General features: G+C 54.6%; 14 protein-coding genes across 14 annotated transcripts; 7 read left to right on the top strand and 7 right to left on the bottom strand.

Moving 5' to 3' along the window:
- Positions 1-1,512: 1,512 nt before the first annotated feature.
- On the bottom strand, positions 1,513-2,141 carry W97_07190 (cytochrome c oxidase subunit 6B; the record flags this gene model as incomplete). The annotated part of the gene is made up of 5 exons (XM_007785169.1): positions 1,513-1,547; positions 1,615-1,678; positions 1,735-1,816; positions 1,872-1,902; positions 2,096-2,141. 5 exons carry the CDS (start codon positions 2,139-2,141, stop codon positions 1,513-1,515), a joined length of 258 nt encoding a protein of 85 aa, XP_007783359.1.
- A 224-nt stretch (positions 2,142-2,365) lies between these two features.
- On the top strand, positions 2,366-2,910 carry W97_07191 (uncharacterized protein; the record flags this gene model as incomplete). Its single annotated transcript, XM_007785170.1, has 5 exons — positions 2,366-2,494; positions 2,544-2,559; positions 2,622-2,684; positions 2,735-2,747; positions 2,802-2,910. The coding sequence occupies 5 exons, from the start codon at positions 2,366-2,368 to the stop codon at positions 2,908-2,910; spliced, it is 330 nt and encodes a 109-aa protein (XP_007783360.1).
- Positions 2,911-3,282: 372 nt separating this feature from the next.
- On the bottom strand, positions 3,283-3,796 carry W97_07192 (peptidylprolyl isomerase; the record flags this gene model as incomplete). The annotated part of the gene is made up of 2 exons (XM_007785171.1): positions 3,283-3,423; positions 3,476-3,796. The coding sequence occupies 2 exons, from the start codon at positions 3,794-3,796 to the stop codon at positions 3,283-3,285; spliced, it is 462 nt and encodes a 153-aa protein (XP_007783361.1).
- Positions 3,797-4,076: 280 nt separating this feature from the next.
- W97_07193 (uncharacterized protein) lies at positions 4,077-8,176 on the top strand (the record flags this gene model as incomplete). Its single annotated transcript, XM_007785172.1, has 5 exons — positions 4,077-4,285; positions 4,364-4,483; positions 4,536-7,720; positions 7,771-8,069; positions 8,129-8,176. The coding sequence occupies 5 exons, from the start codon at positions 4,077-4,079 to the stop codon at positions 8,174-8,176; spliced, it is 3,861 nt and encodes a 1,286-aa protein (XP_007783362.1).
- Positions 8,177-8,332: 156 nt separating this feature from the next.
- Positions 8,333-9,097, bottom strand: W97_07194 (uncharacterized protein; the record flags this gene model as incomplete). The annotated part of the gene is made up of 1 exon (XM_007785173.1): positions 8,333-9,097. The coding sequence occupies one exon, from the start codon at positions 9,095-9,097 to the stop codon at positions 8,333-8,335; it is 765 nt and encodes a 254-aa protein (XP_007783363.1).
- A 249-nt stretch (positions 9,098-9,346) lies between these two features.
- W97_07195 (uncharacterized protein) lies at positions 9,347-11,305 on the top strand (the record flags this gene model as incomplete). The annotated part of the gene is made up of 2 exons (XM_007785174.1): positions 9,347-11,156; positions 11,229-11,305. 2 exons carry the CDS (start codon positions 9,347-9,349, stop codon positions 11,303-11,305), a joined length of 1,887 nt encoding a protein of 628 aa, XP_007783364.1.
- Positions 11,306-11,953: 648 nt separating this feature from the next.
- W97_07196 (uncharacterized protein) lies at positions 11,954-15,701 on the top strand (the record flags this gene model as incomplete). The annotated part of the gene is made up of 2 exons (XM_007785175.1): positions 11,954-12,016; positions 12,069-15,701. The coding sequence occupies 2 exons, from the start codon at positions 11,954-11,956 to the stop codon at positions 15,699-15,701; spliced, it is 3,696 nt and encodes a 1,231-aa protein (XP_007783365.1).
- Positions 15,702-16,644: 943 nt separating this feature from the next.
- Positions 16,645-17,325, top strand: W97_07197 (uncharacterized protein; the record flags this gene model as incomplete). Its single annotated transcript, XM_007785176.1, has 1 exon — positions 16,645-17,325. One exon carries the CDS (start codon positions 16,645-16,647, stop codon positions 17,323-17,325), a length of 681 nt encoding a protein of 226 aa, XP_007783366.1.
- A 97-nt stretch (positions 17,326-17,422) lies between these two features.
- On the bottom strand, positions 17,423-18,430 carry W97_07198 (uncharacterized protein; the record flags this gene model as incomplete). Its single annotated transcript, XM_007785177.1, has 1 exon — positions 17,423-18,430. The coding sequence occupies one exon, from the start codon at positions 18,428-18,430 to the stop codon at positions 17,423-17,425; it is 1,008 nt and encodes a 335-aa protein (XP_007783367.1).
- Positions 18,431-19,280: 850 nt separating this feature from the next.
- W97_07199 (uncharacterized protein) lies at positions 19,281-19,565 on the top strand (the record flags this gene model as incomplete). Its single annotated transcript, XM_007785178.1, has 1 exon — positions 19,281-19,565. The coding sequence occupies one exon, from the start codon at positions 19,281-19,283 to the stop codon at positions 19,563-19,565; it is 285 nt and encodes a 94-aa protein (XP_007783368.1).
- Positions 19,566-20,192: 627 nt separating this feature from the next.
- W97_07200 (uncharacterized protein) lies at positions 20,193-21,023 on the bottom strand (the record flags this gene model as incomplete). Its single annotated transcript, XM_007785179.1, has 2 exons — positions 20,193-20,825; positions 20,880-21,023. The coding sequence occupies 2 exons, from the start codon at positions 21,021-21,023 to the stop codon at positions 20,193-20,195; spliced, it is 777 nt and encodes a 258-aa protein (XP_007783369.1).
- Positions 21,024-21,801: 778 nt separating this feature from the next.
- Positions 21,802-23,098, bottom strand: W97_07201 (alcohol dehydrogenase; the record flags this gene model as incomplete). Its single annotated transcript, XM_007785180.1, has 3 exons — positions 21,802-22,280; positions 22,440-22,889; positions 22,945-23,098. The coding sequence occupies 3 exons, from the start codon at positions 23,096-23,098 to the stop codon at positions 21,802-21,804; spliced, it is 1,083 nt and encodes a 360-aa protein (XP_007783370.1).
- A 416-nt stretch (positions 23,099-23,514) lies between these two features.
- W97_07202 (uncharacterized protein) lies at positions 23,515-24,659 on the top strand (the record flags this gene model as incomplete). Its single annotated transcript, XM_007785181.1, has 3 exons — positions 23,515-23,583; positions 23,637-24,202; positions 24,275-24,659. 3 exons carry the CDS (start codon positions 23,515-23,517, stop codon positions 24,657-24,659), a joined length of 1,020 nt encoding a protein of 339 aa, XP_007783371.1.
- Positions 24,660-25,088: 429 nt separating this feature from the next.
- W97_07203 (uncharacterized protein) lies at positions 25,089-25,964 on the bottom strand (the record flags this gene model as incomplete). Its single annotated transcript, XM_007785182.1, has 3 exons — positions 25,089-25,121; positions 25,183-25,584; positions 25,662-25,964. The coding sequence occupies 3 exons, from the start codon at positions 25,962-25,964 to the stop codon at positions 25,089-25,091; spliced, it is 738 nt and encodes a 245-aa protein (XP_007783372.1).
- Positions 25,965-26,011: the final 47 nt, after the last annotated feature.

Consider the following 26,011-nt stretch of genomic DNA (forward strand, 5'->3'; position numbering starts at 1 on the left):
GTAGATGTGGATAGCAGAACAAGCAAGCGACGTAGAAGGTTGAAAGCTCAGGACATGAGAGTAAATGCAGGCCTATCTCAACGGCGATCCAAGCACGAAGAGAGCCTCAATATCTCCACGTCATACTTCCATAGAATGTTGAAAGAACGATGTGCGATGCGAGAGCAAGTTCTTGGCTGTGACGGTGCTTGTACGAAGGGCACGGGCACGAGAAATGCCCCCTTAACATGTAGATCGAGGAAAGCAGACTGTAGCTAAGCACCAGGTTTAATGTGTAAAATCGACCTACAGCATAACGAGAAAAAACACAAGAACCAGCCGCGTCTCTGCTATCTCGGAGGAGCTCGAAAAGCTGAACAGCCATACAAGAAGCTGGCATGGGCCCCAGAGGCAGTTCCAGATGATTGAAGCGCATAAAGCATGCACCGCGTTCATTCTCTTATTCCAAAAGAGCCAGAGCTCGTAGTTCGTGTACAGAAAGCTGAGTGTGGGGATTGTGAAATCGGCGAAGAACATCCTGGACGTGTTTAGTGATGCAGTATGTAACTGAGATACCTGCAGGCAGAAGGAACACATACTCCAGTGCTGGAAATGCTGAGCGGTCACTGAGTGAAATACGGATAACATTGAGAAGAAGGATCATAAGCTCGAGGAGAAAGACAGAGAGAACGATTATGGGAGTAAAACGTAAGAAACCCGTCCATGGGTAATGCAAAGGATCACACAGTCGCGTTATTATGCGCTTCATCATGTTCCCGGGTACTCTAGGTGTATGGGAATATGTAAAGGGAGTGCTTTCCAGTAAATCTGACGCTATTAGACTACTGTAAATAGAGGTAGATAGACAATTAGAGACGAAATCTCGGGGAGCAACGGTAGCTATGAGTAGGTGGAAGGCACGCGAGGCTGAGCAGCATCGAAGTCGTGTGGCTGGCCTTGGCGTGTTGCACATCAACGATCGGCCCATCATCCCTGTTGTCAGGCGCAGCTCAGTCGTTGTGGCTATATATATAATCACGGTGCTCTGGCGAGGTGCTCGTCTCTCCGTAAAGACACTGCTTTCGCGGGTCCTGCCCCGAGATGTGGTAGAGACTATGTCGAATTCACGTGATTGATGGGGATGCAAAATGCATGCCTAGGTAGCGGACAGGAGGGTCAGGAGGGGTCTTCCGGGTGCGGTAGTATAGTACTGAGAACACCAGAAGGGGCAATTCAGTTGACACATCAACTCGACCATCTGTCCTCCTCAAGCCTGGGTTCGCTTTTGATCCCGTCTCTGTGCAAGCCGACGGAAGCACCCCCATACGCATACGAGGGTAGACGTTCCCAAGACCTTACAGACACTATAGTCCTTTCCTTCAGGTTTTGTAAGACATCAATGACTTCACGCAGGAAAACGTAGGTTCGACGAAGCATTGCGACGATTCGTATGATACAAAGGCCTCGTCGCAACTCAGCACCTCCGTCAACACCCTAACAGCGCAAGATAATCTCCCCCACGATACATGCCCTCTATTGATCCAAGCGGACAGGGAAGGTGCCGTTTTCTGGACATAATAGTTGTTAGTACCGGCTAAGGCGGCATTTGGCCTTTGAATATGGAGGAGGGCTTACCGCGCTGGTCGTCCCACCTCTCGCACCAGGCGCTGGGGCACAGAGATCGGTAGGCTAGAAGAAACTGGTACGGTCCATCAGCCTGGACCGCTATGTTCTGTAAAGGACAGCAGTATATACCTGGCGGCAGGGCGCGAAGTCCTCGCCCTTAGCTAAAATGCATTTGTGGTAGTCGACATAGTTCTGCCAGCAGTGCTTGGTCCTGCGATGCGAATCAGACCGGACCCATGAACCAACGTAGCGTTGATTGTCCATACTGGTTCATGTTCGGAAAGCGGGCATCGAAGCCTAATATGGGACGTAGCTATCAGCGTCGCTCTTCCTGTCTTGCGCCATATTTTCGAGTGTAGATTGACTATCCGGATGGCATTGTCGTAGGGCTAGAAGCCCAAGGGCGAACGTACCGGCTATAAGTACAAACGAAGTCAGCATCCAATCGAGTGGCGCCTCAAAGCGGCTCGGTTCGCAGGGCAGCACTCACCTGTCACGAACTTGAAGGGCTTGGTCTCGCGTTCCTCGTCAGACATGGTGGCGGTTTGTGTGGGATCACTACTGTGTTGGTTCCAGGTCGCGCTTCAATGGGTCGAGCGGTTGTCGGTGGTGGTGAAGTCAAGGATCGCTGTCGGTGGTCCGATTGAGCTCGCGCACGGGCCGTCTGGGACATGGCATCACATCACTCTTGACCTCCGTCTCCCTCACGCCTAGCAGCCAAGCAACCACTTCGCACCGAATAACAGCTACACTGAACACAATGGCCGCTCCCCTCTCCGCTATGTATCGGGCGCGCATCCTCAATATGCAGCCCTTGCTGCGCTCGCGTTTCCAGCCGGTGCGCTCGCTCCATATGAAGCCGACAGCGCGAATGATGCGGCCTGTGCCGGTAAGCTCCTCCCGCTGGACTGTGTGATGCGAAGCTGATTGCCGCGCAGAAAGAGGAGCACAGCGGTGCGTAGACGGCTCGATTGGCCGCCATTGGAGGCGCATTTGGAGCTGACAGCCCTTCGCAGCTCACACCATCTCGCAACGTATTCGGACTCTCAAGAAGATTCCCCCAGAGCTGATCCCCCTTGGTACGTGTGCTATGCATCGGCTATTGTCATAAAGCTAACCTAGGTCACAGGTGTCGTCTTAGCGTACGCTGCTCGGCCCACAACACTTTAGTCAAAGTTTCGTTAACACATCTGTAGCATCGCCGTCGGCATGGCCGCCTTCTCGATAGTCAGGAAGCTTTATGCGGACAAGACTCTTCGTCTCAGTAGGACGCGCGGTCACAATCAGGGTGAGGATCACCCTTGAAAATTGGCGGGTATCGCTGGTGCCATCATATGAAATTGAGAGGAGCGCTGGGGTAGCTTTGTGACAGCTTGTACATCTGCATGAATCTAAGCTTCTTGGGAGGTTATATTTCTGCAAGCCTCAAAGTGTTACTTTGGCCCATTTGCTGTAGATATCGAAATACCTGCAGAAGGAGAGGCAGCAACACACTTCTGCAGGGTATAACATTTCGGAATCATCTGAAACTCTAACGTCTGCTGTCTTCCACAGCGGGAGTTTATTAGGAGAAGAGCGTTACGCTTCGGCTCGCGTCTCGGTGGTCACTGAGTTCATCCACCAAAAGCTTCCAAGTCTCGGAAGGGGTATTCATGTCTGAGATTTAGGAGCTGTTGTTTATGCAGGCTTGGGTCCGGCAACATCCAGACCTTCGAGTCCTTGCATCGGATCCATCGGAGGCGATGCTGTTGCTGCTCCCGTTTGCTCGGCCGCCGCTCGATCCTCCTCACTGACGGCATGCTTAGCCAGCCAGCCTTCCTGTAGAGACGTTAGTTGCAGACCGAATAGGCATTCTCAGATAAACGCTTACCTGCTCCCAAACTGCTGTCTTGCTACCCAGTCCCTCATGCTGCTCTTTCTGCGGCTTGGCGGCTGCGACTTTGATGACTCGACCATATAGCTCGCTCTGGTCCATGTTGTCTATGGCTTCTTTCGCATCTTCGGCTAGCTCGAATTCCACATAGCCAAAGCCTCGGTGCGGGTCCGTGGATGATTGCAGCTCCGGTTTGGGGAGTGAAATGTCGACTATCTCTCCGAAAGGTACGAATGCCGCATGAAGGGTATCCGTGTTTACGGCGTTGTCCAGTCCCCCTACATAGACCGTCGCCTTTAACCGTGATGCGTCTGACATGTTGGTCGCCGAAGTTTGGCGAGACCATTGATCGCCAAAGATCAAAGACAAATTCGATATCACGTGCCGCGGCCACTCCCGCTGCTTCCGCATGCCTGGGGTTTTGGCGAGGCCACCTTGTTTAGTTCAGTGCGATGACAGCACCTTAAACAACAATCAGGAGCTTTCTGGGAGTCAATCTTGCGCCGCCATAACGATTCTTCTACACCGCGACTACTAGTTTCTTTTCTGCCTTTTCCTCGCTCCTGGACATTTCTCCTAGTGTTCCACGTTTTCCAACATGGTCCGATTACGGGAAATACCCAGAACAGCCTGCTTCGCCTGGTCACCAGGAGCGGCCCCCCCACTGATAGCAACCGGTACTCGGGCTGGTGCTGTGGACGCGGACTTCTCAAATGAGACACAGCTAGAGATATGGGATTTGGCATTGGACACCCCAGAGCAGGGCGTCGAGCTGCAGCCACTGAGCAGCATCAGCACCGATTCAAGGTTCGACCAACACTTTAGACCCGCATGACAAGGTCATGTCAACATCGCCAGAGTTGCTAATGCCCCTTTGCTTCCCAGGTTCCATGATATTGCGTGGAGTGACCCCAGCGAGGACCATCCGAGAGGCATAATCGCAGGCGCCTTGGAGAGCGGCTCGTTGGATCTGTGGGATGCCGAGAAGCTGCGGACCAACCCTAGGTAGGGAAGAAGTTCGGGGACTTGTTGCGGACCTCCTGCTTACTGAGTACAGCGAGGCGCACATATCACGGACGTCGAAGCACAGCGGTGCAATCAAGGCACTCCAGTTCAACCCCTTCCGGCCTGAACTCCTAGCTACTGCCGGCGCCAAAGGCGAGCTGTTCATCACAGACCTCAATAATGCATCCAACCCGACGCGACTTGGTACATCCGCTGCACGAGCGGACGACTTCGAATGCCTGGACTGGAACAAGAAGGTGCCACACATCCTGGCAACGGGTAGCAGTGGGGGATTTGTCACAGTATGGGATCTGAAGGCGAAGAAAGAGAGTCTGACATTGAACAACATGGGAAGGAAAGCTGTCAGCGCCATCGCATGGGATCCGGAGGTGGCTACAAGGCTCATAACCGCTATACCCCACGACCAGGATCCGCTGATTCTGGTATGGGATTTGCGGAACTCGAACGCACCGGAGCGGACATTACGCGCGCATGATCAGGGCGTGCTATCGTTGTCCTGGTGTCCTCAAGACAGCGAATTGCTGCTCTCGTGCGGAAAAGACAATCGAACTATCTGTTGGAACCCGAGAACTGGCGACGTTCTAGGGGAGTTCCCAGTCGTCACAAACTGGACGTTTCAGACCAGATGGAATCCGCACAATCCAAGTCTGCTCGCAACCGCATCCTTTGACGGCAAGATCGGTGTGCAGACAATCCAGAACACTAGGGCCAGCAAGACGACGAGTGCGGCAGCTGCCCCGGCACTGGATGGAGAGGATTTCTTCTCTAAAGCTCAGACCCAGCCCCAGGGTGCAACGTTCTCCTTGGCGAAGGCGCCCAAATGGCTTGAGCGGCCTGTTGGCGTTTCCTTTGGATTCGGAGGAAGGATTGTCAAGTTCGGTCCGGCTGAGAGCGGCTCTCGGCAGTCAAAGATCAGTCTGTCGACATTCGCGGTTGACTCTGCCATTGGCGCTGCTACTGAAAGATTCGAAGAGGCGTTGAACAAAGGGGATCTTGCCAGTATCTGCCGAGAAAAGATTGCGGAGGCCAAAACTGATGAGGAGAAGGCGGACTGGACAGTTATGGAAACGCTGTTGTCTGGCAATACGAGGAGGAAGCTGGTCGAGTACCTGGGATTCTCCGATACAGCTAGCGATTCTAAAGACAGAGCCGATGAGGGACAAGACGAGGGGTCTCGTACGAATGGCGTAACATCTGCAAAAGATGACGCCTCATTCTTCGAGGATGGTGGAGCGGAAGACAACTTCCTTGCGGATTTGGCAGCCACGAAAGGGGCTAAGACTAACAACCCATTTCAGATCTACACCGGAACGGAGACCGATGCCGATAAAAGCATTACCAGAGCGCTCATGCTGGGATCCTTTGAGAAGGCGCTAGACATATGTCTGAAGGAGAATAGACTATCCGATGGCTTCATGATTGCTATCTGCGGCGGGCAGAAGTGCATCGACAAGGCGCAAGCTGCCTACTTTAAACGGAAAGCGGATGGACCGAACTATTTACGTCTCCTGGCCTCTGTTGTGGGGAAGAATCTATGGGATGTTGTATACAACGCCGACCTTGCCAATTGGAAAGAGATCATGGCTACCCTGTGCACGTTTGCAGACGAGACAGAATTCCCTGACTTGTGCGAAGCCCTGGGTGACCGGCTGGAAGAGTCGATACAAGACGGCGCTGACGCGAGCGACGTGAGAAAGGACGCATCCTTCTGCTACTTGGCTGGCTCCAAGCTTGAGAAGGTTGTTGGTAATTGGGTGCAAGAGTTGGTTGAGAATGAGGATGCGGATCTTAGCCATGCCGACGGTGGTTCAAGCTTCTCAATACACGCCAAGTCTTTGCAAGATTTCATCGAGAAGGTCACTGTATTCCGGCGAGTCACTAGGTTCCAGGATGTTGATCTCCAGAAGACCGAAGAGTGGAAGCTAGCACCGCTGTATGCCAAGTATACGGAGTACGCGGATATCGTTGCTTCGCACGGGCAGCTCCAGGTTGCGGAGAAGTACCTAGATCTTCTGCCGGCCAAGTACCCTGCTGCAGAGGTGGCAAGAAACAGAGTGAAACAAGCGACGAGAAAGGCCGCGCCTCAGGCGGCGCAGAGGCAGACTGCGACTGCTGCGAACACGACCACCCAACGAAGCCAGAGAGTCGTTCCTGCGTATCAGCCGACACAACCTCAAACAGCTCCGATACCTACACCCAGCAAACCCCGGACAGTTCCCCAGTTCAACCCTCCCAATGCCCCTGTACCAGTCCAGCAAACGCCACAGCAGAGTTACGCACCCACAGCTACCAGCGGGTACGCTCCTGCTGGGTACCAACCACCACAGCAGTTTCCTCAACTGAATGCTGGTGGCATACCTACACCTCAGCCGTATGGTCTCGGCTACCAACCGCCTCAGCAACAGCCCCTCCCGCCTCCGCCGCGAGGTTTCACTGCTTCTCCGTCGATTCCACCGCCTTCGAAAGCCTCCAACGCTTCTCAATGGAATGATGTTCCGGACTTTGGCCCTAAAGCGCCCACCTCACGCCGTGGCACGCCAGGCTTAGGCGCGGGAGCCATCACATCGCCCTTCCCTAACCAGCAGCAAAGTCCTGTCGGTCCTCCACCGCCCATGGGTCCCCCTCAATTCGCAGCGCAACAGAGGGCTACGCCACCGCCTCCGCCTCGAGGACCGCCTCAAGGTCCTCCGCGCATGATGTCTCCGCCAACCGCTCCAGGCTCACAGTATCTACAACCAGAGCGCCCGTCCTCCTCGGCCGCAAATACTTACGCGCCGTCACAGCCGACTCAACCATTTGCTGGCGCTCCGCCACAGCACATGATTCCCCGAGGCTCCTCGCCATACAACCCGCCGCCATCAGCTGCACCTCCGTCAAATCGCTATGCGCCTAGCCCAAGCCCTCAAATATCTTCTCAGCCATCAAAGGCGCCTCCGCCCAGACAAAATATCCCTCCACCGAATCCTTATGCACCCCAGCAGCGTACAAGCTCCATCGGGTCAACCGGTGCGATGGCATCACCAGCCCCTCCAAGCCAACCGCCACAGGGGCCGCCACAAGGATTCGCTCGGCCGCCACCGCTCCAGACCCAGACACCGCCAGCGGGTCCGCCGAGAGCTGGGCCACCGCCAGCAGGCCCTCCACCCGCAGCGGCGCCGGAGTCGCGGCCCAGCACTGCGCAGTCGCAGAGAGCGGCGTCCGCTGCGGCAAAATACCGTAAGTATATGCGCCAATGAGCAAAGGAGCCGAAGGCTAACGTTTTGTAGCCCCCGGCGACCGGTCCCACATACCATCAGCCTCCCAGCCGATCTTCGAAATCCTCAACAAAGACATGCAACGCGTGAAGTCCCGTGCTCCTCAGAACTTCATGCCGCAGGTCCTGGATACCGAGAAGCGACTGAACATCCTGTTCGACCATCTCAACAACGAAGATCTTCTGAAGCCAGATACGATTTCGGAGATGAATGAGCTGGCGCAGCATCTGCAGGCGAGGAACTACGACCAGGCTCAGGCGTTGTTCACGGATCTCATGACTAACAAGACGGATGAGGGCAGTAACTGGATGGTGAGTGCTCCCACGACTACCTGCTGTTCGCTCTAGAAGGAATGCTAACGTCGACTCAGGTTGGAGTCAAGCGTTTGATTCAAATGAGCAGGGCGACGCCGGCTTAAGAGCTTCAGCCAAAGAGCCGGGGTGGGATGCACCGTCTGTCTTTCACACGAGCTCAGATGGAGGAATCTTGGTTTTTACAATGCATTGTAGCGCATTCATAGCGTATCACTAAAGGCTGCCCCGAAAATTATACACACCTCCCTATATGCCTTGTCTTAATGTTCTCCCTTACCGGCAGCGTCTATACCCATCCTCAGAATATACTCCAGCTTAGCAAGTGAGTTTATGCTCAATCTTGAGCCGGGTCGCCCATTACCCTCCAGTTGGCAATCACTCTTCTCATCGTACAGAATAGACAAAATTCCTGCCTCCGCAGCCGGCATGACGTCCCGCTTCTCGTTATCACCAATATACACCATATCCTCCGCCTTGATATTGTACCTTTGCAAGACCTTTTCAAACAAGCCGTCCACTTTCGCTAGTCCCATCTCGTTGGTGGTAATAAGGATATCGACGTATTGTGCCAGGCCCAGTTGCTCGAGGGTCCACTCTTGCGCGTCTCGAAGACCCTCTGTGATGATGATTATTCTTTTCCCGATTCGCTTTAGGTATTGGAACAGCGCAAGAGCTCCGGGCTTCGGTTCTAGTGCTGCACTTAAAGCCCGCTTGTAAATTGCTGCGAGATTTTCGAGGTGGTCATCGTTGGTACTGATATGATGCGCCTGTAATAATGCGGTAAAGCGCTCTTTGCGGTACGCGGTGGAGGTCTTGCCGCAGGCGAAGGCGTTGGCTGTCATCTGAGCTAGGATCGATGAGTAGGATTGCTGCAAGAGCGAGATTGGCACCCTATGCTGTAAGTAAATGGCTTCAAAGACAACAAGAGAAGCGATGCCCGATGCCTTGCGGAACTCGTGCAAGGTATCGTCGAGATCGAAGCCGAACCAGGACTTGGCTGCAAAAGAGGTCTGTAGTGAGTCCATGACCGAGACTGCAAGCATCGAAATATAGATAACCGACTCGATACTGGATGTGCTGAGTTTCGTCGAAGCCACAGTTAGTTGAAGGGAGTCTGCTCCGAGGGCGGCTTTCCTCACCCAAAACGTCCCACTTCACGTGCGCCCCACAAGCGATCCGCATGTTTACATACAGCAAGGCTGAAAGGAAAGGGCTAGTTATGTACCTTGCGCAACACTCCGCGACTAGGTTGAATCTAAACAACCGCTTTCCGGATGTCGGCGATGCTCTTGGATATGTCGAATAAGCCCGCAGAAGAGAGCCTAGCCACCATTGACGAGGTCATCGCATTTCCATACCGCGACTTGCAATGGCGCAGTCGCTCTGACCCTCAAGTCCGCATACTCCACATCTTGCCTGCCTCCGGATCTGGCGACGATGTCGTGTGCCGACTGACTGCCGTTTACACTGGCGACCAGCCTTCATATGAAGCCTTGTCCTACACATGGGGCGACAGTGATCATACGCGCACAATTACGCTCAACGGCCATGCTTACCAGGTCACTAGTAACTTGTATTCTGCTCTGCAACATTTGCGTCACGCAGACAAGGAAAGACGAATTTGGGTGGACGCTGTTTGCATTAACCAGAGCGATCTGGAGGAGAAGAACTTGATGGTACAGCAAATGCATCTGATCTATCACCGAGCCGATCTTACCTTGGTGTGGCTAGGCGAAAGGAGCAGGGACAGCGACCTCGCCTTGGACCTAGTCTGTCTTCAAGGACAGAATGGAGAGTTGTGCATAGATCCTGCAATAGAGAGCGAGCTCGAACAGAAGCTCTTGGCTGAGAAGGATGTCACAGAGGAATCGCGTGAGCGCTGGGAAGCCCTTGCTGGCCTTTTTGGCCGACCCTATTGGACGCGGGTATGGATAGTCCAGGAGCTCGTCTGGTCGTACTACATCACTGTTGTCTGCGGCGAACGTCAAATGCCTTTCAATTGCTTCCGTCTCGCGCACTTCACGATTTGGGGCATTTTCGATCGATCCCGTCCTCTATTAACTTCCCTCTCTGGTTCAATATTCGTGGGGCTCCGTGGAATGAGGACGATTGGGCATATCGTCCAGATCCACAACTGTCTATTCGAGCCGTCAAGACCACTCGGGTCGATACTCTCCTACCTACGTAGATGCAAAGCAACAGATCCCCGTGATAAAGTCTACGGATGCATCACTCTAGCTGAGCTCCCCCTCCCCAAAGGTTTGGAGGTTCGCTACAATCTCTCACCCGCAGAAGCTTACACGAACGCCGCTCGAGCCTTGATCGAACACGATAAGAGCTTAAAGATATTGAGTAGTTGTGAGGACCATGATCTCGACCAGGATGTCCCGGAATACTTGACTTCCATTGACGGATGTCAGAGGCACAACATCCCTGAGCTACCTTCATGGGCACCAAACTGGGGCCGGCCGCGGCTGGGAGTTCCACTACCAGGGGACTATGAAGTCTTGTCACTAGTCAGCGAGATTTTTCGGGAGGACCCATATTTCGCCTCGGGTGCATCGAAGCCTTACTACAAATTTCTCGACGATCAAATGAGCCTGGTTGTCAGAGGTTTCGTTTTGGATGGAGTAGTCGAGGTCGGCTCAGATTTTTATGGAATAGGCGGCCATCGTGATTTTCTCCTTGATGCCGTGAACTCCTGTTCGAGGTGGCCAGTAGCCGGTGTCCGATACGGGTCTGGCCTTGTTGACTCACTGATCCATACCATGACAGGGAATAGGCACGGCGGAGGGACTAAGTTCCCACGGGGCTTCATTCCCAATCTTGAGAATAGCGAGGATCCCGAAGTGCAAGACAATATTGCCAGGACTACATCGGGGAGGGTGTTTCTCATCTCTTCGCAAGGGTTGTTGGGACTGGGACCGCGGAATACACAAGTGAATGACCGCCTCTGCATTATTGCAGGTTGCCATGTTCCAGTTGTTCTGCGGCAGGTCCGGAGGGCTGGGGGTCATGACGGGGATGGCTGCATCACTGTCACACATGAAGAGACCGCGTATTACCATGTTGTCGGTGGAGCTTGTAAGTCTCCTGCCTCTAGCAATTCCACGTCCCTCTACAATAAGAAAACCATAGACGCTAACGAGCGGATAGACGTACATGGTGTTATGGAAGGCGAGCTCGCTAGCCGGTTCAACAAAGCTGAGCTGACTGAATTTGTGCTTCGGTAGCGGTGTCTGGAAGTTGTAATAAGTACCTGAGAAGGACTCCCACAGCCTGGCCAGAGACGAATTCTGTAAAAGCTCCTCTGGTAGAGTGGAAGAAGTGGTGATACAAAGATATGCCTCGCTGTGCCGTCAAGCATTTATCCTTCGAAGCCACTAACGAGTTCGTACGGAGTAAACAGGACTCTCTGAACTGGCGAGTTTGCAATGTACGCTGAGCTTAAGCGGCCCTGAGCTCATCTGAGTTGCCTATCGCACGCCTGAGTCGTATCTGAGTTTGGTCCCGAGCTCCTTGTAGTTTTAGGTCTCCAACTAGTAGCAAGGGCCCAGTTCCGAGAGAAAAGGTTCCTGGCGGCCTCCTTTTTAACTATCGTGCGTGACACTACATTAGCTACGCTGGTCAGCGTGTCTGGATGCTCCTTCGGTAGCACCCTCATGCGTCCATCCATTGCTTCTCTATTCAGGTCTCCCGCCGCCTTATACTTGCCCTGCATGCAGAGTGTCATGTTTCAGCACTGCGAGCCTTAGTGCCTTGAGACACGGCTTTCAGGGTCCTCGCGTAAAATTGCCGCGCCCAAGATCCTACAACCTTTTTTCAGGTGTATCGATAGTAAGCAGAGCGTAAAGATCAACTACAGCAACCATAACGCAAAAATGTCGCTGGAAGAGAGGCTCGACAAGATACGCTCGCAGCCAAAGCTGCAGAACCAGCAGCAGGTGAGAAGCAGTCCGAAAGCACGCCTCGTGGGATTATACTAAACCCTCGCAGACAGCAGTCGTGCTCTCCGCTGTCGAAGATACCCTCCGTGTCCAGCACTCCGAGCCCACGCCCACAGCATACTTCGCTGCGCTGCTATCTCTACTCAACCAGACAATATCCTCAACCCAAGGCGTGGTCAATAAGGAGCTCGCCTCCGCCGTCGTGTATCTCCTCGACCTCATCACCCCATACGTTCCGGCGCCACTGCTACGCTCGAAGTTTTCACAGATCCTTACCGGGCTCGCCCCAGCGTTATCACACTCGGATGCCGAGGCGCCGCTGCTTCGCTCCTCGATAGGATGCCTAGAGTCGCTGCTACTTGTGCAAGACGCGCAGGCATGGGCGCTGCCGCAAACGCAGGTCAGCCCGCGAAGGGCTGTCGCAGGCCTGCTCACAATAGCGGTGGATCACAGGCCTAAAGTGAGGAAGCGGGCACAAGATGCGTTGACCAAGGTCTTAAGAAACCCTCCTCCGAGTCCCTCGACCGACCACCCGGCGGCCGATATGTGCGCGGAGACCGCTTTACGGACCCTCAAGGACATCGCGGACTCGGCTGGGAAGAGCAGGAAGCACCACAAGCACCAGGACGGACAGCACGAGCCGGGTCTTATCCACGCGTTACAGCTCGTCAAGACGATTGCCACCGCATCTGGAGGCTGGCCGAGCCGCAAGCTTGATGCCCTCTGCGAGCTGCTGCTCAACATATCCAAATCGAGTAACGAGTACCTGACGATGGCGGCTTTCGAGATTTTTGAAGTCATCTTCACGGACATGGCTGCAGACGAGGTCTCATCTGCGAAGCTTCCACGGTTGTTGGAGGTCATCGCAGAGCTGCAGCCTTCGCAGAACGACTCGCAGCTTCTCCCACCATGGATCGCCGTTCTCTCACGAGGATATGATGTCTCTGCTCAGGTCGAGCCCGAAGAGACTTTCCAAAAGCTACCGGACCTTTTCACAATGATATCTAATTTCCTTGCTTCTCCGTCTCACAATATCCGCGAGTCTGCGTCCGAATGCTTGATCTCTTTTCTTTCGAATTGCATACCTAACAGCGTCTTGCTCGAGCCTTCAATCTATGATGAGAAGGTACTTGAGAAATTGGCAAAGATTGTCACGGACTTATTGAGCGTAAAATACCAATCTGCCTGGATGGAAGTCTTTGCTGTCTTAGGGGCAATGTTTGATGCGCTGCGATGGCGCTCCGCACCTTTACTCTCGGGGGCTGTCAAGGTCGTCGGAGATCTCAGGGCCAATGAATCCTTTACCGGCAAGAAGGAAGCAGATGCCGTTCTGGCAAAAGCAATACAGGCCATGGGTCCGGACAACGTCCTAGAAATCCTGCCCCTGAATCTTCTGAAACCGGTGCCAGGTCAGCCAGGACGTGTTTGGCTTCTGCCTCTGATGCGAGACTCTGTCAGCAACACTCGTCTTGCCCACTTCAGGTCGGAGCTGGTACCCTTGAGCGAGACTATGTTTCAAAAAGTGCTGGAGCACGGCAACGCGGAGAAGACTATGCAGATAAAGATTTACGAAACGCTCGTGCACCAGGTTTGGGCGACTTTGCCCGGCTACTGCGACCTTCCTCTCGACCTGATCGAAGCATTCGACCAAAGTTTCGCAGAGTTGCTGTCCAACTTGCTCTACCAGCAAACAGATTTGCGTACAGATATCTGTCGGGCACTACAGAATCTGGTCGACTCCAACCAGGCCATTGCAAACTTGACTGGCGAAGAGGATCTTGTAGCCCGGTCAAGGGTTTCAAAAGCGGATGCTCAAAAGAATCTACAATATCTGGCGGGCTTTGCTAAGAACATGCTTGCCGTATTGTTTAATGTTTACAGCCAGACCCTACCCCACTCGCGAGGCCGAATCCTACAATGCGTCAACGCCTTCCTAAGCATCACGCCCGAGAAGGACCTCATGGAGACTTTCACTCGAGTCGCCACAATGCTCGAGTCCGCGCTCAAAGAAACCGGTCCCCAAACGCAAGCCGACAAGCAGAAGCAGGAAAAGACAAAAGACAAGATGCCACCTATGAGCCACACCCTTATGGACCTCGTCATCACAATCTCCATCTACCTCCCCCGCGAGAGCTTCGCAACCCTCTTCAGCATCTCCGCCCTCATCATCAACAAACAAGACGACCCGCAGCTCCAGAAAAAGGCATACAAGCTCCTCCCCCGCCTCGCCGAGTCCGAGACCGGCCGCGCCGCACTCGCAGACCGCAACAAGGATCTCCAGCACCTCCTCCTCGCGAGCGCTGAAAAGGCCTCCGCGCCCGCCCGCAGAGACAGACTCGCAGCTATTGCGCAGATTATAGCCTTCCTGCCCCCCGAAGACCTCCACTTCATCCCCTCTGTCCTCTCCGAAGTTGTCATCTCGGCTAAGGAGGTCAACGAGAAAGCCCGCACCGCCGCCTTCGACCTGCTGGTGCAGATGGGCGAGAAGATGGCAGCCGGCGGCACGGTGCTGCAGTCCAAGGTCCCCCATATGCCGGACGATGCGCCCGCTGTGCCTGCCAACCTCGAGGAGTACTTCACGATGGTCTCGGCGGGGCTGGCAGGGAGTACACCGCATATGATCTCCGCGTCTATCACGGCGCTCACGAGGATTCTGTATGAGTTCCGGGCCGTGTTGGCGGAGGCGGTGATTGCGGATTTGGTGCAGACGATGGACTTGTTCCTAACGAGCAACAACAAGGAGATTGTGAGGAGCGTGTTGGGGTTTGTCAAGGTGTCTGTTGTGTCGCTGCCGGAGGGGATCGTGAGGCCCAGGCTGCAGAGCCTGGTCCCGAACCTCATGGTCTGGAGTAAGGAGCATAAGCAGCATTTTAGAGGTAAGGTGAAGCATATCCTTGAGAGGATGATGAGGAGGTTTGGGGCACAAGAGGTTGAGAAGTGGTGTCCGGAGGCGGATAGGAATCTGATCAAGAACATCCGCAAGACCAAGGAGAGGAGCAAGCGGAGGAGAGGCGAGGTTGCTGCGGGGGCGGATGGAGAGCAGGCGCCTGAGAAGAGGAAAGGGAAATTCGAGAGTGAGTTCGATGAGGCGGTTTACGGATCCGATGAGGATGCGGAGACGGAGAGTGAAGATAGCGATGATGAGATGATGGGTCGTGGGAGTGGGAAGGGGAAGAGGGAGGCGAAGTCGTACATCGTGGAGGACGAGGAGGAGCCGTTGGATCTGCTTGACCGGAAAGCGCTGGGTAATATCTCCTCTACGAAGCCGGTCAAGATGCGTCAGCAACCGCAGAAGACGAAGGCGAAGACGGATCTGGATGGAAAGCTTGTGCTGGGCGACTCAGACGATGAGCAGGGAGCGGACGCGGATATGCTGGATAATGATCCAGGTGATGGAACTCTGGAGGGCGGCATCAACGCGTATGTGGCTGCTATTAAGGGACGGGATGCTGCGAAGCGAGGACAGAAGGGGAAACTGAAGTTCAGTAACAGGAAGAACAAGGGAGACGATGACGGCGAAGAGATGGAGGTTGACCAGGAAGTGGTCCGAAAACAGATCAGGGGAAAGTTGCAGCAGAGAGGCAGAGGAAGGGGTGGCATGGCCCAGAGGACACAGAGGCGTGGGCTTGGTGTTGAGAAAACCAGGGGTGGACGAGTGGCAAAGCGAGGAGGGAGGCGGTAAACTGTTACTGCTGATAGGTCTAGCATGCTCGAGACGACAGTTCTGATTGTAGCAAAATATCGAAGCGCGCTTCCTTCCGTTGCAAATATGCTCCCTAATGAGCGCACGCAACAGGTGAACATGGCTAACTACCACACTCTTACAACTGTATGACGCTGCGTTGCGCGAGGTCACACTCGCATATCAGAATCCATCCATGCTTCCTCCAGCTTGTCAAATATTCTCCACGGCCCTCTTGTTCAACAGGAAATATGTCTCCAAATCAACGCTTCAGCTCAAGATCTAACGCTTCGGTGGGGTGTACTTTTTCACACAGACCAACAAGCTTATCGCGGACATCGAATGCATTTTGGTACGAAAGATTGACCTCAGCGCTGTACGCTTTGTAGTCCGCTTCCAATATGTCGACGAAGTCGGCTATGTACTGCACCACCAGGTCCACTAGAGGTAAATTGCATTGACATTTCTTGCTTGACTGTGGCTGATGCCTATACAACTTGGTGCTAGGATAATGATTCTTTATGCAAGCTAGATATTTGTCGATGTTCCGGTACGGTATTCCAGATGCTATTAGTTTCATATCGATCCCAGAAGAAGCGCCTACGTATCTTGGGTTGGTCGTTGGTATGAGTTGTTCAAAGAAACCGGAAAGCCGCATCGAGGTAAACAAAGCGGCGCACCCAATTAATAAAAGTTGAGACCATAGCACTTGGTAGAGATTCGGCCTCTAGCTGTGGACAAAGGAAGCGACGACCCTTCTCAACTCATGCGCCTGCGCCTGGCTTGCTCAAGACTGCTGCTCGGAAGGGGCATTGGCGGTGTAGTCCAGCCGTGCAACAGTCCGCGGCATTCGTTCTCACATTCCTATACTGTTCCTGTTGCCAGTGGATTTCTTATCCGGACCGCCCACGTTTTATCGGCTACTACCTTCCGAGAACAAACCATGGCTTTAGCGATCGAGTCAGAAAGGACCATCACCAACAGCCATCCGGTACAAAAAGGCTACGTCTTTGTCGCCAAGGGCAACGTCTACATAACCCGGCACTGCCGCACTCGCACCAAGGAACTCGGAGAGCCCCTCTTCGTCGTCGTCGACTCCAAGGGGCACAGACTAGGCCTCCGTTGTCCGCGACAAGTCTACGACGAAGTCCTGACAGCAGAAAGGGCGACCGCGGTCGACCGCCAGAGCATTGTAGACAGGAAGGATGCGAGAGACCGGAGCGAAGCCACGGCGGCGCTCGTGCGTCTGTTTCCGAGGATCCCCCCAGAAGCTGCAGAGGCGACTGTGCTGCATGCGTTTGAAAAGCGCAGCCGGCGAGTTGGTCGGAAAATGGTGGTTTCGTTAGATGATAGGGTGACGAGGGCTGTGATCGCGCATATCCGTCACTGCTACACGCCGTATGAAGCGATCTTGCGCAAGGGTGTACCGCGGGAGCAGGCACGTCTGAGGGTCCAGGGAGAGGTCAGTCGGCTGCTCCGTACGTGGAAGGGATTGCCGCCAGCTTCGCCGCAGACGTCGAAAGTGTGCGATGCAAACCGGGAGGAGCAAACAAAGCGAGAAAGAAAGCTCAGGAAGCGGATTGAGAAGAAAGTGAGGGTGAAGCGGCGCAAGCATCCAAGTTGATCGGGTTGCCGACGAAAGCATGAGCGTGGGCTCGGAAACTTGGAATATGTTCGGGAAGGACTATGTAACCACGTTTGAGATAACACCAGCACTCAAATCAGTCGTTCCAATACACCTGCCCAGTCATGATTCGTCTCGCAGTCCTGAAAACAGTGGCGGACTCGACACCACCGCTTGCGTCCATGGTAGCAGTCACTTGTATGCGCCCGCTCGGGTGACCGATAGTGATCATGTTTGGATCTACATGCTGCTCAGCGAGGCACTGCTGGACTACCGATCCCTTGATCTTAGCTGCCACAGCTGTGCATAGCGAGCCGGTCAACGGTATGGCCCTGTGCGGCTGCGTGTCCGAGATGAAGCGTATGACAAGGTCTACAGATGAGGCATCTAACGTTCTGCCGGAGAGCAGCTTGTGCTCCTTGGATGGAGAGACGATCGCGATCTTAGGGATCGTCCGCGGAGCTTCGGAGCCGGTCTTGCACACACCCATTGCTGCGGCTGCTTTGTGCCTGATATTTTCAAGGTGTGCCAGCTTTTCGGGTAGCTTGTTGAAGTCGTTGGGTAGAATAGCTCCTTCCACTCCAACGTCTGCTGCGCGGACAAAAATGCATGGATTGGCGGCGTCTACGCAGCTCACCTCGACGCCTTCTATCGTGTCCACCGCAGAGTCTGTAGGCAACAGTCGGCCAGTCTTTGCTCCTCCAGGCTTTAGGAAGTCCAAGGTTATCCGAGATCCGGTGCCGCTAACGCCATCAATAGAGTAATCGCCTACCACCGCAGCCTCCCCGTCAGAGGCTTCGAATGAACTCTTGATAATGACTCCAGTATTAGTGTTGTGTATTCGCACACTTTTAGTGCCGTCGGTAACATAGTCAATATTTCCGAGCAGCCGCTCGTTGAAAGCATACGGTCCAATGGCCGCGCTCATATTCCCGCAGTTGCCAGCCGTATCCACCTCGTCCCGCTCGATACCAATGCCCACAAAGGTGTAGTCGACGTTCGCATCTTGCCGCTCGCTCGGTGCTACAAGGCAGATCTTACTGAGGCTCGAGACGCCTGCCCCAAGGCCGTCCAGCTGCCGGCCGTATGGGTCTGGCGAGCCCATAACTTGCAAGAAGAGCTTCGGCCATAGCGAACTATCGTCAGGTAGATGCTTGGGCTGTAATAGGACTGCACGGGATGTGCCTCCCCGGTAATATGATGCGGTAGTCGCTCGTTGTCTGTGTAAGGAGCTGGCAGAGCTAAATGTGCGGGTACTGGATTGCGGTCCTAACAAGCATACATGGCGCCAGCTCAGGGTTTTTAGGTGCACTGATAGAAGTGCCCGAGTTCCTCTGGCTGGAAGCATTGTCGACCACGTTGTGATCTAAGTTGAAAATCTCCGCAGCAAGTGGGACGGAGTCGAGAGATATAATGACTGAACAACATGCTCTTGGCTTTACAACCACAGCAAGCCAGGATTCCCAGGTACAATCAAGCTCTCCATACAGCTACTATTATCGTCATTTGAAGCACCTGTGCAGATAGCGATTTGACTTTAGGACTGTTTAAGGAAAGGAGCCGCGGAAGAAAAGGCGGCCCTATATGAGACTCCCGGGAACTATTTGCAAGAGCAATTGCAGAAGACGTACAATCATACGAACCTTCCGAGGAACTCTCGAGCAGACAAAGCCATCGCGGAGAAAACGCAGAAGAGGAGCTATGAGCTCCGCGAGCAATGCCCAGCGCCGAGGTTCTTCCGTTGCATCTCAAGTTTCCATATCGCAGCTGCGAAATCAGCATCAAGCCGCCAACCAGCCATTCCCCTCTACAATCAAAGCAAGATTAGACGGTGTCGAGCTGGAGTAAGGGTACATATCGATCCAGGCCCACTACCTCGCCGACACTGACCCCTTCCAGCGGCCTCCACCTCACCTTCACAAGACCACACCACACCTCACGCACCTCCACCCACAATGCCCTACTTCCGCATAACCCTCCTCCGCTCCGCGATCGGCCTCCCCGCGAAACGCACGGGAGTGCTACAAGCCCTCGGCCTCCGAAAGCGCATGGCCACCGTCTACCACCCGGTGACCCAGGACGTGGCGGGCCAGATCATGAAGGTCAAGGAGCTGGTCGACGTCGCCGAAGTCGAGTATCCGCTTACGAGGGGAGAGATGAAGAAGATGCGGACGCCGGATCCGGGGTATTACGTTGAGAGGAGGGCGGGGGATGTGAGGGCGGAATTTGAGGGACGGTGATGTGGGGACCGGGGGAAAAAGAGAGAGGAGGGTGGGTCGCTTTGTCATGGCTGGCTACGGAGGCTGAGTAAGAGGTAATGATGGTATTAGAAGACGGTTAGGAGGATCTGCATGCACAGTTGAATATGCATAGGCGGTGCAAGGAGTTCTGAAATGGGGTTTGAATTCAACTGCATACAAGCGGAAACCAGCTAGCGGAGGCATGTAAGAGCAGGGATTGGCTGGAAACCTCAGGGCGCTTTTGCTTGCGTCGCAATAAGAAGCGATTGGTGTGTTATACTGAGAGGATTTGCATGGACGAATTCTGGTTCTGGTGGCGGATTTCCATCGAGCAGCAATAGTCACCAAGAACCCCATTCAGTCAACGCAATCGCTCTAGATGTACTGTAAATCTCAAGACGATCTCGGCGTGAATTAGGTTTCAGGGTTACGAGACCCTTTCAGCTCAAGCGAGCTAATAGCTACAGCAACACCCCAACGCCAATGCAATGTAGCCAACCCAGTCAAGATAAAACTTAGGGTCGATGTGCTAAAGAAACACAGAAAGCACAGGCGGATGGCGCCCGGCGGACAATTCGCTGAAAAATTCAGGCTCTCGCATGCACCCCCTACAGATAACGAGACCTCCTACTCCTCCATCAGCTCCACCGGCGGCCTCATGGTGTGAGTTATCGGCTTTCCTTCCAACACCGGACTCAGCTCTACGGGACTGTGGGTTGTGTCCTCTACTGAAATAGCTGGCAGATCCGGAGACCGCCCGTGTTCTTGCGGGTCCCATACAATCAGACTGCCGCTCCTGTTCCTGCTCCCGTTCTTGCTAAGTTTTGTCTCGGGGTTGCCCTCCGGTGATGTCGGGCTAGGCACATCTGGCCTCGCATGTAGTTTTGCCAGCGCCGATGCTAGGTCCTCAGCGTGGACATCCTTGTTCGGGGGGTCCTCGTTGCGCATCTCCCATCCGTGCGGCGGGGACGGCGGTGGAGAGATGAAGAATAACTTGTCTGATTTCGGGAGGTGTAGGTGCTGGTCTGGTGCGTCTAGTGGTGTAGGTTGGCCGAAGTATACGCGGATGCGGTCACCCATGATCGCCTCCCCGTCAAGGAGCTTGCGGATGGTCGTGGCATCTTCGGTTGACCAGAAAGAGGTGACTATGCGGCGAAAGGATTTGAGGGGCGCCCATGTGTGGATTGGCGCGTGTTGGTTTATTAGGTCTCGGATGGTTATGAGGTTGGGTGTGGAGAAGATGGCGGGGTTCTGTAGGTTCTGTGAAAAGCGTAAGTGGGATTCCAAAGTGGCCGGCGCAAACTTGGTACTGACCGTGATCAGAAGAGTATTCGACGGGGGTGAGGGCGTGACGAGTGGTGGGAGGTCGGAGAGATCGAGTGACAGCGGCGTTCTCCGGCCTTTCGATGAGCGGCTTGAAGAGCGCGATAGCGTGGGGGAGGATAGGTCTGAAGACATGATGCAGATTCACGGAAGAGATGCCCTAGGTGGTTCCTGTGTTTCTGGAGCGAGAGGAGCTTGCTGAGGAGGAGGCAGCATGGTGGAAGGCGGGCGGTTTTATCGATGTTTGCGGCGTGATGCGGGCTAAGTCGGGCCAATCGTTGGTGGTCCAGACGCCCACCTTTGCACAGCCCCTTTGAAATGCAACCATGGACTCTCGATCGCTGTCAAGGTGACAAGTCAGGCCATCTGGAAGACCGAGAGACCCCGTTGCGAAGCGGAGATCGGGTCAGTATGAGTAACTAGTGGGCGCAGAGCCTTCATTCCAAGCTCTCTTTGAGGGAAAGAATTCCCTCTTCTCCTCTACAGCGCCGCTCAACACCAGCACTGCCATCGCCGCTTGGGAGCGCAGTCTCCCGCAAGGCGCATCTGCGGACGCGTTCTGGGGCTCGGCGTGACGATGTTACGAGTACCCGACCTGAGCTGCGAAGTTCAGGAGTAAAGGCGATGCGCCCGCGGCAAGGTGCGTCCGCATGTTGCCGCACTGCATGCAACATGGACTTCTATCCGCTCCGCTGCTGCTTGTGGACAGGAGTTATTGCTGGTTGATAGGTAAGGTCTGCTGCACCCATTATTGCCGTAACGTAGCTCCAATGGGATACTCGGCGTGTAAGTTAAGCCTCTGAGGCTCTGTGCGGGTGAACAGCGTCGGTCCGCTGCCGCCTATGCTGTCTCAAGTCGTGTCTCAATGATCCCTTCATCAAGAGACCTGTTTATTGGTATCCTGAGAACCTACTTATGTACTTGCTTTTACACGGATGCAAACCTTCCCGAAATGAGAACCGCTCGCAAGGTACTGAAAAGCTTCCTTGCCTTCCTCGAAGCTGAATATCCGATCCACAACCGGGCGAATGTCATGCTTCTCATAGAACTCCAGCATCTCCTCGAACCGGTCCTTGGGTCCATTTATTATGCCCTTCAGAGTCAGATTCTTTCTCAATGCCAGCACGTTGATGTTTAGCCTCTTCTCAGGCGGATCTTCTTTGCCAGACACATAGCCAATTGCGTTGATCAGTCCTGCAAATGCGACACAGTCGAAGCTTCTCATGGTCGTCTGAGCTCCGCCTGTCTCCAGGATGATGTCGGCGCCGTGGTTCCCTGTGATCTTCATCACCTCATCCTGCCACTCAGGCTGGCTGCGGTAATTGATAGTGTGATCAGCTCCGAGCGCTCGAGCCTTCTCCAGCTTCTCGTCAGAGGAAGACGTGATGATCACTGCTGCATAATCAGCCTCGAACGTCCAATGTGATTTCGTGGAAGAACTTTTAAATCTCCAAGTTGTATCAAAAACCCGAGGATCGTGCTCAACACCGCTCCAGGGGTGTACACGCACCATTAGTCGATTTGGACAATCTTGAAGAAACGCCTATCTACCTTTTGCATCGCTAGCTTTCGCTATTTGAACTCCACTAATGGCCACGCCTCCTGTGCCTTGCACTAGTACAACCTCCCCCTTCCCACCCGGCTGACCGAGCGGTCGCATATCGTTGATCGACATCCACGCGGTGACTGCCGCGATAGGCAGTGTGCAGGCCTCCTCATCGCTGAGGTAGTCTGGACACTTTACTAGTCCATGGGTGGGAAACACGCGATGAGTCGCTAACACGCCTGGCAAGGGAAGACCGAGACCGGTGCCCATGTCCTTCTCGGTAATGTTGCCTGTCAAGTGCGACTGGACGAATGTGGACAGCACACGGTCTCCAACCTTCAGCGACGTGGAGCTTCCATCGCCGAGTTTCGTTACGATACCACAACAATCTGAGCACGGCACGACTTTTGAGCCTTGAGTGATGGACTTGTGATGGCCATATGTTCCTGTCGCAACTACGTAACGGTGTTAGTGTCTTGCTAGGAAGATGCATAATACAGGAAGCTATACCCTCAGTATCTCTGTAATTTAACGAAACTGTACGAATTTCTACCAGTACCTCGTCCTTTCCGGGCTCGGGCATGGGCGCCGAGGTCAGCGTAAGGCTATCGAGGCTATCCTGGCCTGATTCCCACTGCTGGATCTTCGAAGTGTTGGTCGCCATAGCTGTTCCTCAGACTCTTACCTCAGTGTTTCCAACAGATGCAGTGATAGATTCTACAAATTCTGATCCTCGGACTTTCATGAGTACAAGCATGACGTACCTCAGATCTGCCGACGAACCGCCGGTGCAACGCTAATGCGCGGGATCTTCCACTAGCGCGGTGAGGCTCTGCGACCAGCCCCAGGACGGGCTCGGGCTGCAGGGCTGCATCCGACGCCTTCGAGCTGTTCTACCCAAACTTCTTTGACCACCTTTAACGCCGCGACCACCATCCTACTGCGCCATTCTCCCCACGCCGCCTTGCGACTCCACCGAAATCCTCTTTCGCAACTTTCACAAGGGCGCACCGATCATCCCAAGTCCGCAGTCTAGCTTCGCACAAGCCCCCCCGGGCGCCGCCGCAGCCCGCCGCCAACATGTCTTTTCAGCTCGATTCGCAGGCTATGGACGCCGGGGACGGCGCGCCCCAGGTGAATATCCGAGAAGTACGTTCCCCAGCGCCTGTCTCTTGCCCACACGCAAGTTCTCACAGCACTAGGGCAACAGCACCAACATCGACTTCATACTGCGCAACACGGACCTCGCCCTCGCCAACTCCCTGCGCCGCGTGATCCTCGCCGAAGTGCCCACCATCGCCATCGACCTGGTCGAAGTGGAAGAGAACACGACCGTGCTGGCCGACGAGTTCATCTGCCACCGGCTCGGGCTCATCCCGCTCAACTCAAAGGGCGTCGACGACCTCTTCTACTCGCGCGACTGTGACTGCGAGAACTACTGCGATGCGTGCAGCGTTGTGCTGACGCTGCACGCGCGGTGTACGGGCATCGACGTTATGACCGTCTACGCGCGGGACCTGGTGGTTAGTGGGAATCCGTTGAACGATTCCCTGGGCCAGCCAGTCATTACGGATCCGGCAGGACAGGGCAGCATTATCTGCAAGCTGAAGAAGGGCCATGAGCTCAAGATGAAATGCGTGGCGAAGAAGGGGATCGCGAAGGAACATGCGAAGTGGGCGCCCACGGCCGCGGTGGGATTTGAGTACGACCCGAACAACGCGCTGAGGCATCTGGACTACTGGTACGAGGTCGATCCAGAGAAGGAGTGGTACGTTTCGCAGCCCGTGCTCCTGCACAACGATATTGGGAGCAAGGTTCACTGACAAACATCGCGATGCAGGCCCGTGAGCGAAAATGCCGACCTCGAAGACAAGCCCGTCGACGGCGAGCCCTTCAACTACGACGCCGTCCCCTCGCGCTTCTACTTCAACATCGAGTCCGCCGGCGGCCTGGAGCCCGACGTCATAATGCAGCAGGGCATCAAGGTCCTCCAGCGGAAGCTAGCGGACGTGCACCAGGAGCTCGTCGAGCGGACTACCGATGGTGCTGACGGGTTTGGCGGCGCGAGAGAGCCTGAAGTTATGGATGGGTATAACCAGGAGCCGGGCTATACGACGCCGTGGCAGGGGAACCAGAGTCAGTGGGGGAACCAGGGCAGCATGAGCGCTTATGGGGGCGGTGCGCAGACGCCGCATGGGGCGACGCCGTATGGGCATGCGTATTAGTCGTGACTCGTATGGTGGCTCTTTCGCTGGACCTTACTCGACTTTTCGACGCGCCGCATTTACCAAGGGTTGTAATATTAAAAGCGGGATAAGGCGTACTGAGGCGTTGTCAGAATGGCTAAGGCTGTTCGATGGCGATTTGGGCAAGATCGCCTTCCGATTTGGCGTAGAAGATGCAAAAATGCCGAGGCGGTTTGGAAATCTGAATGTACATAGCACCATTTCAGGTGATTAGAATACACTATTCTACACCGTACGTGTTCCGACAAGATGGAACACGATGCCAGTGAACTGCCGCAACAGAGAGGGGAATATGCTACAAGATCTAGATGAACGCCTTTTTACCGCTTGCCAATTCAAGCCAGATTTTACAAGTGAATAGAGCCCGTCCACGGAGACGGGCGGCCGAGCTCCCTGAGAGTAGAACGATTACTCGTTCTTCACAACACCGACTTTCGCCGCCTATCACCACAGTCAGCAACTTAGAGCTCCCCAACAATCCAGCTAGATCAGAGCAACTCACCCTCAACACCCTCCCATTAAGCAAAAACCCCTTCTGCTGCGTGAAAAACACCGTCCCATCCTCCTTCCCCTGCTGCGGCGCCATGAACACCGCCTCGTGCACGTTCGGATCGAACCTCTCCTTCTCGACGCTCGGATCGAAGCGCTCCAGGCCGTGCTTCTTGAGCGTCTGCATCAGGATCGTCTCCGTCATCTTCAGCCCGTCGTGCAGCGTCACGAGATCCTTGTTCTCGGGCCGCAGCGACGCGGCCGGCACCGTCAGCAGGGCGCGGTCCAGGTTGTCGACGGACTCGACCAGGTCCTTGGCGAAGCGGGAGAGCGCGAAGTCTTTGGCCGAGGCGATTTCGCGCTTGGTGCGCTCTTGGAGGTTGCGGAAGTCGGCGACGGAGCGGAGGTATTTGTCCTGCGGGGGGGTGGCGTGTTAGTGTTGCTGTTCGTGACGGCGAGACGCGGCGATGGGTGCTGTGTTAGGAGCTTTACCTTAAGGTCTACGACTTCCTTGTTCTTCGCCTCGAGCTCTGTCCGCAGCTTCTCGGTTTCCGCTGCATTCGCCGCTGGTTGTGCGTCCCCGTTTGTCTTTGCCTCCGTTCCGTTGCTGGCTTGTTCCTGCTTCGCCTCCGCGGCGTCGGAATACCATCTCGACGCCGTCCGCGATATCGATGGTGCTGATGTGGATGGTCGTGTGAGGAAGGGAGACTGTTGGCGGAAGGCGGCGGCGGCGGACTGGGATTGTACTCGCGAGCTCAGCGCTCTTGAGCTTCGGAAGATGCTTCGTTGGATCATAGTTGGAGGTATAAGGGCGTGGTGTGTGGTTGATGGAAGCTTCAGAG

This window comes from Coniosporium apollinis (genome assembly GCF_000281105.1).
Source record: "Coniosporium apollinis CBS 100218 chromosome Unknown supercont1.39, whole genome shotgun sequence".
NCBI classification, from domain to species: Eukaryota; Fungi; Ascomycota; class Dothideomycetes; genus Coniosporium; species Coniosporium apollinis.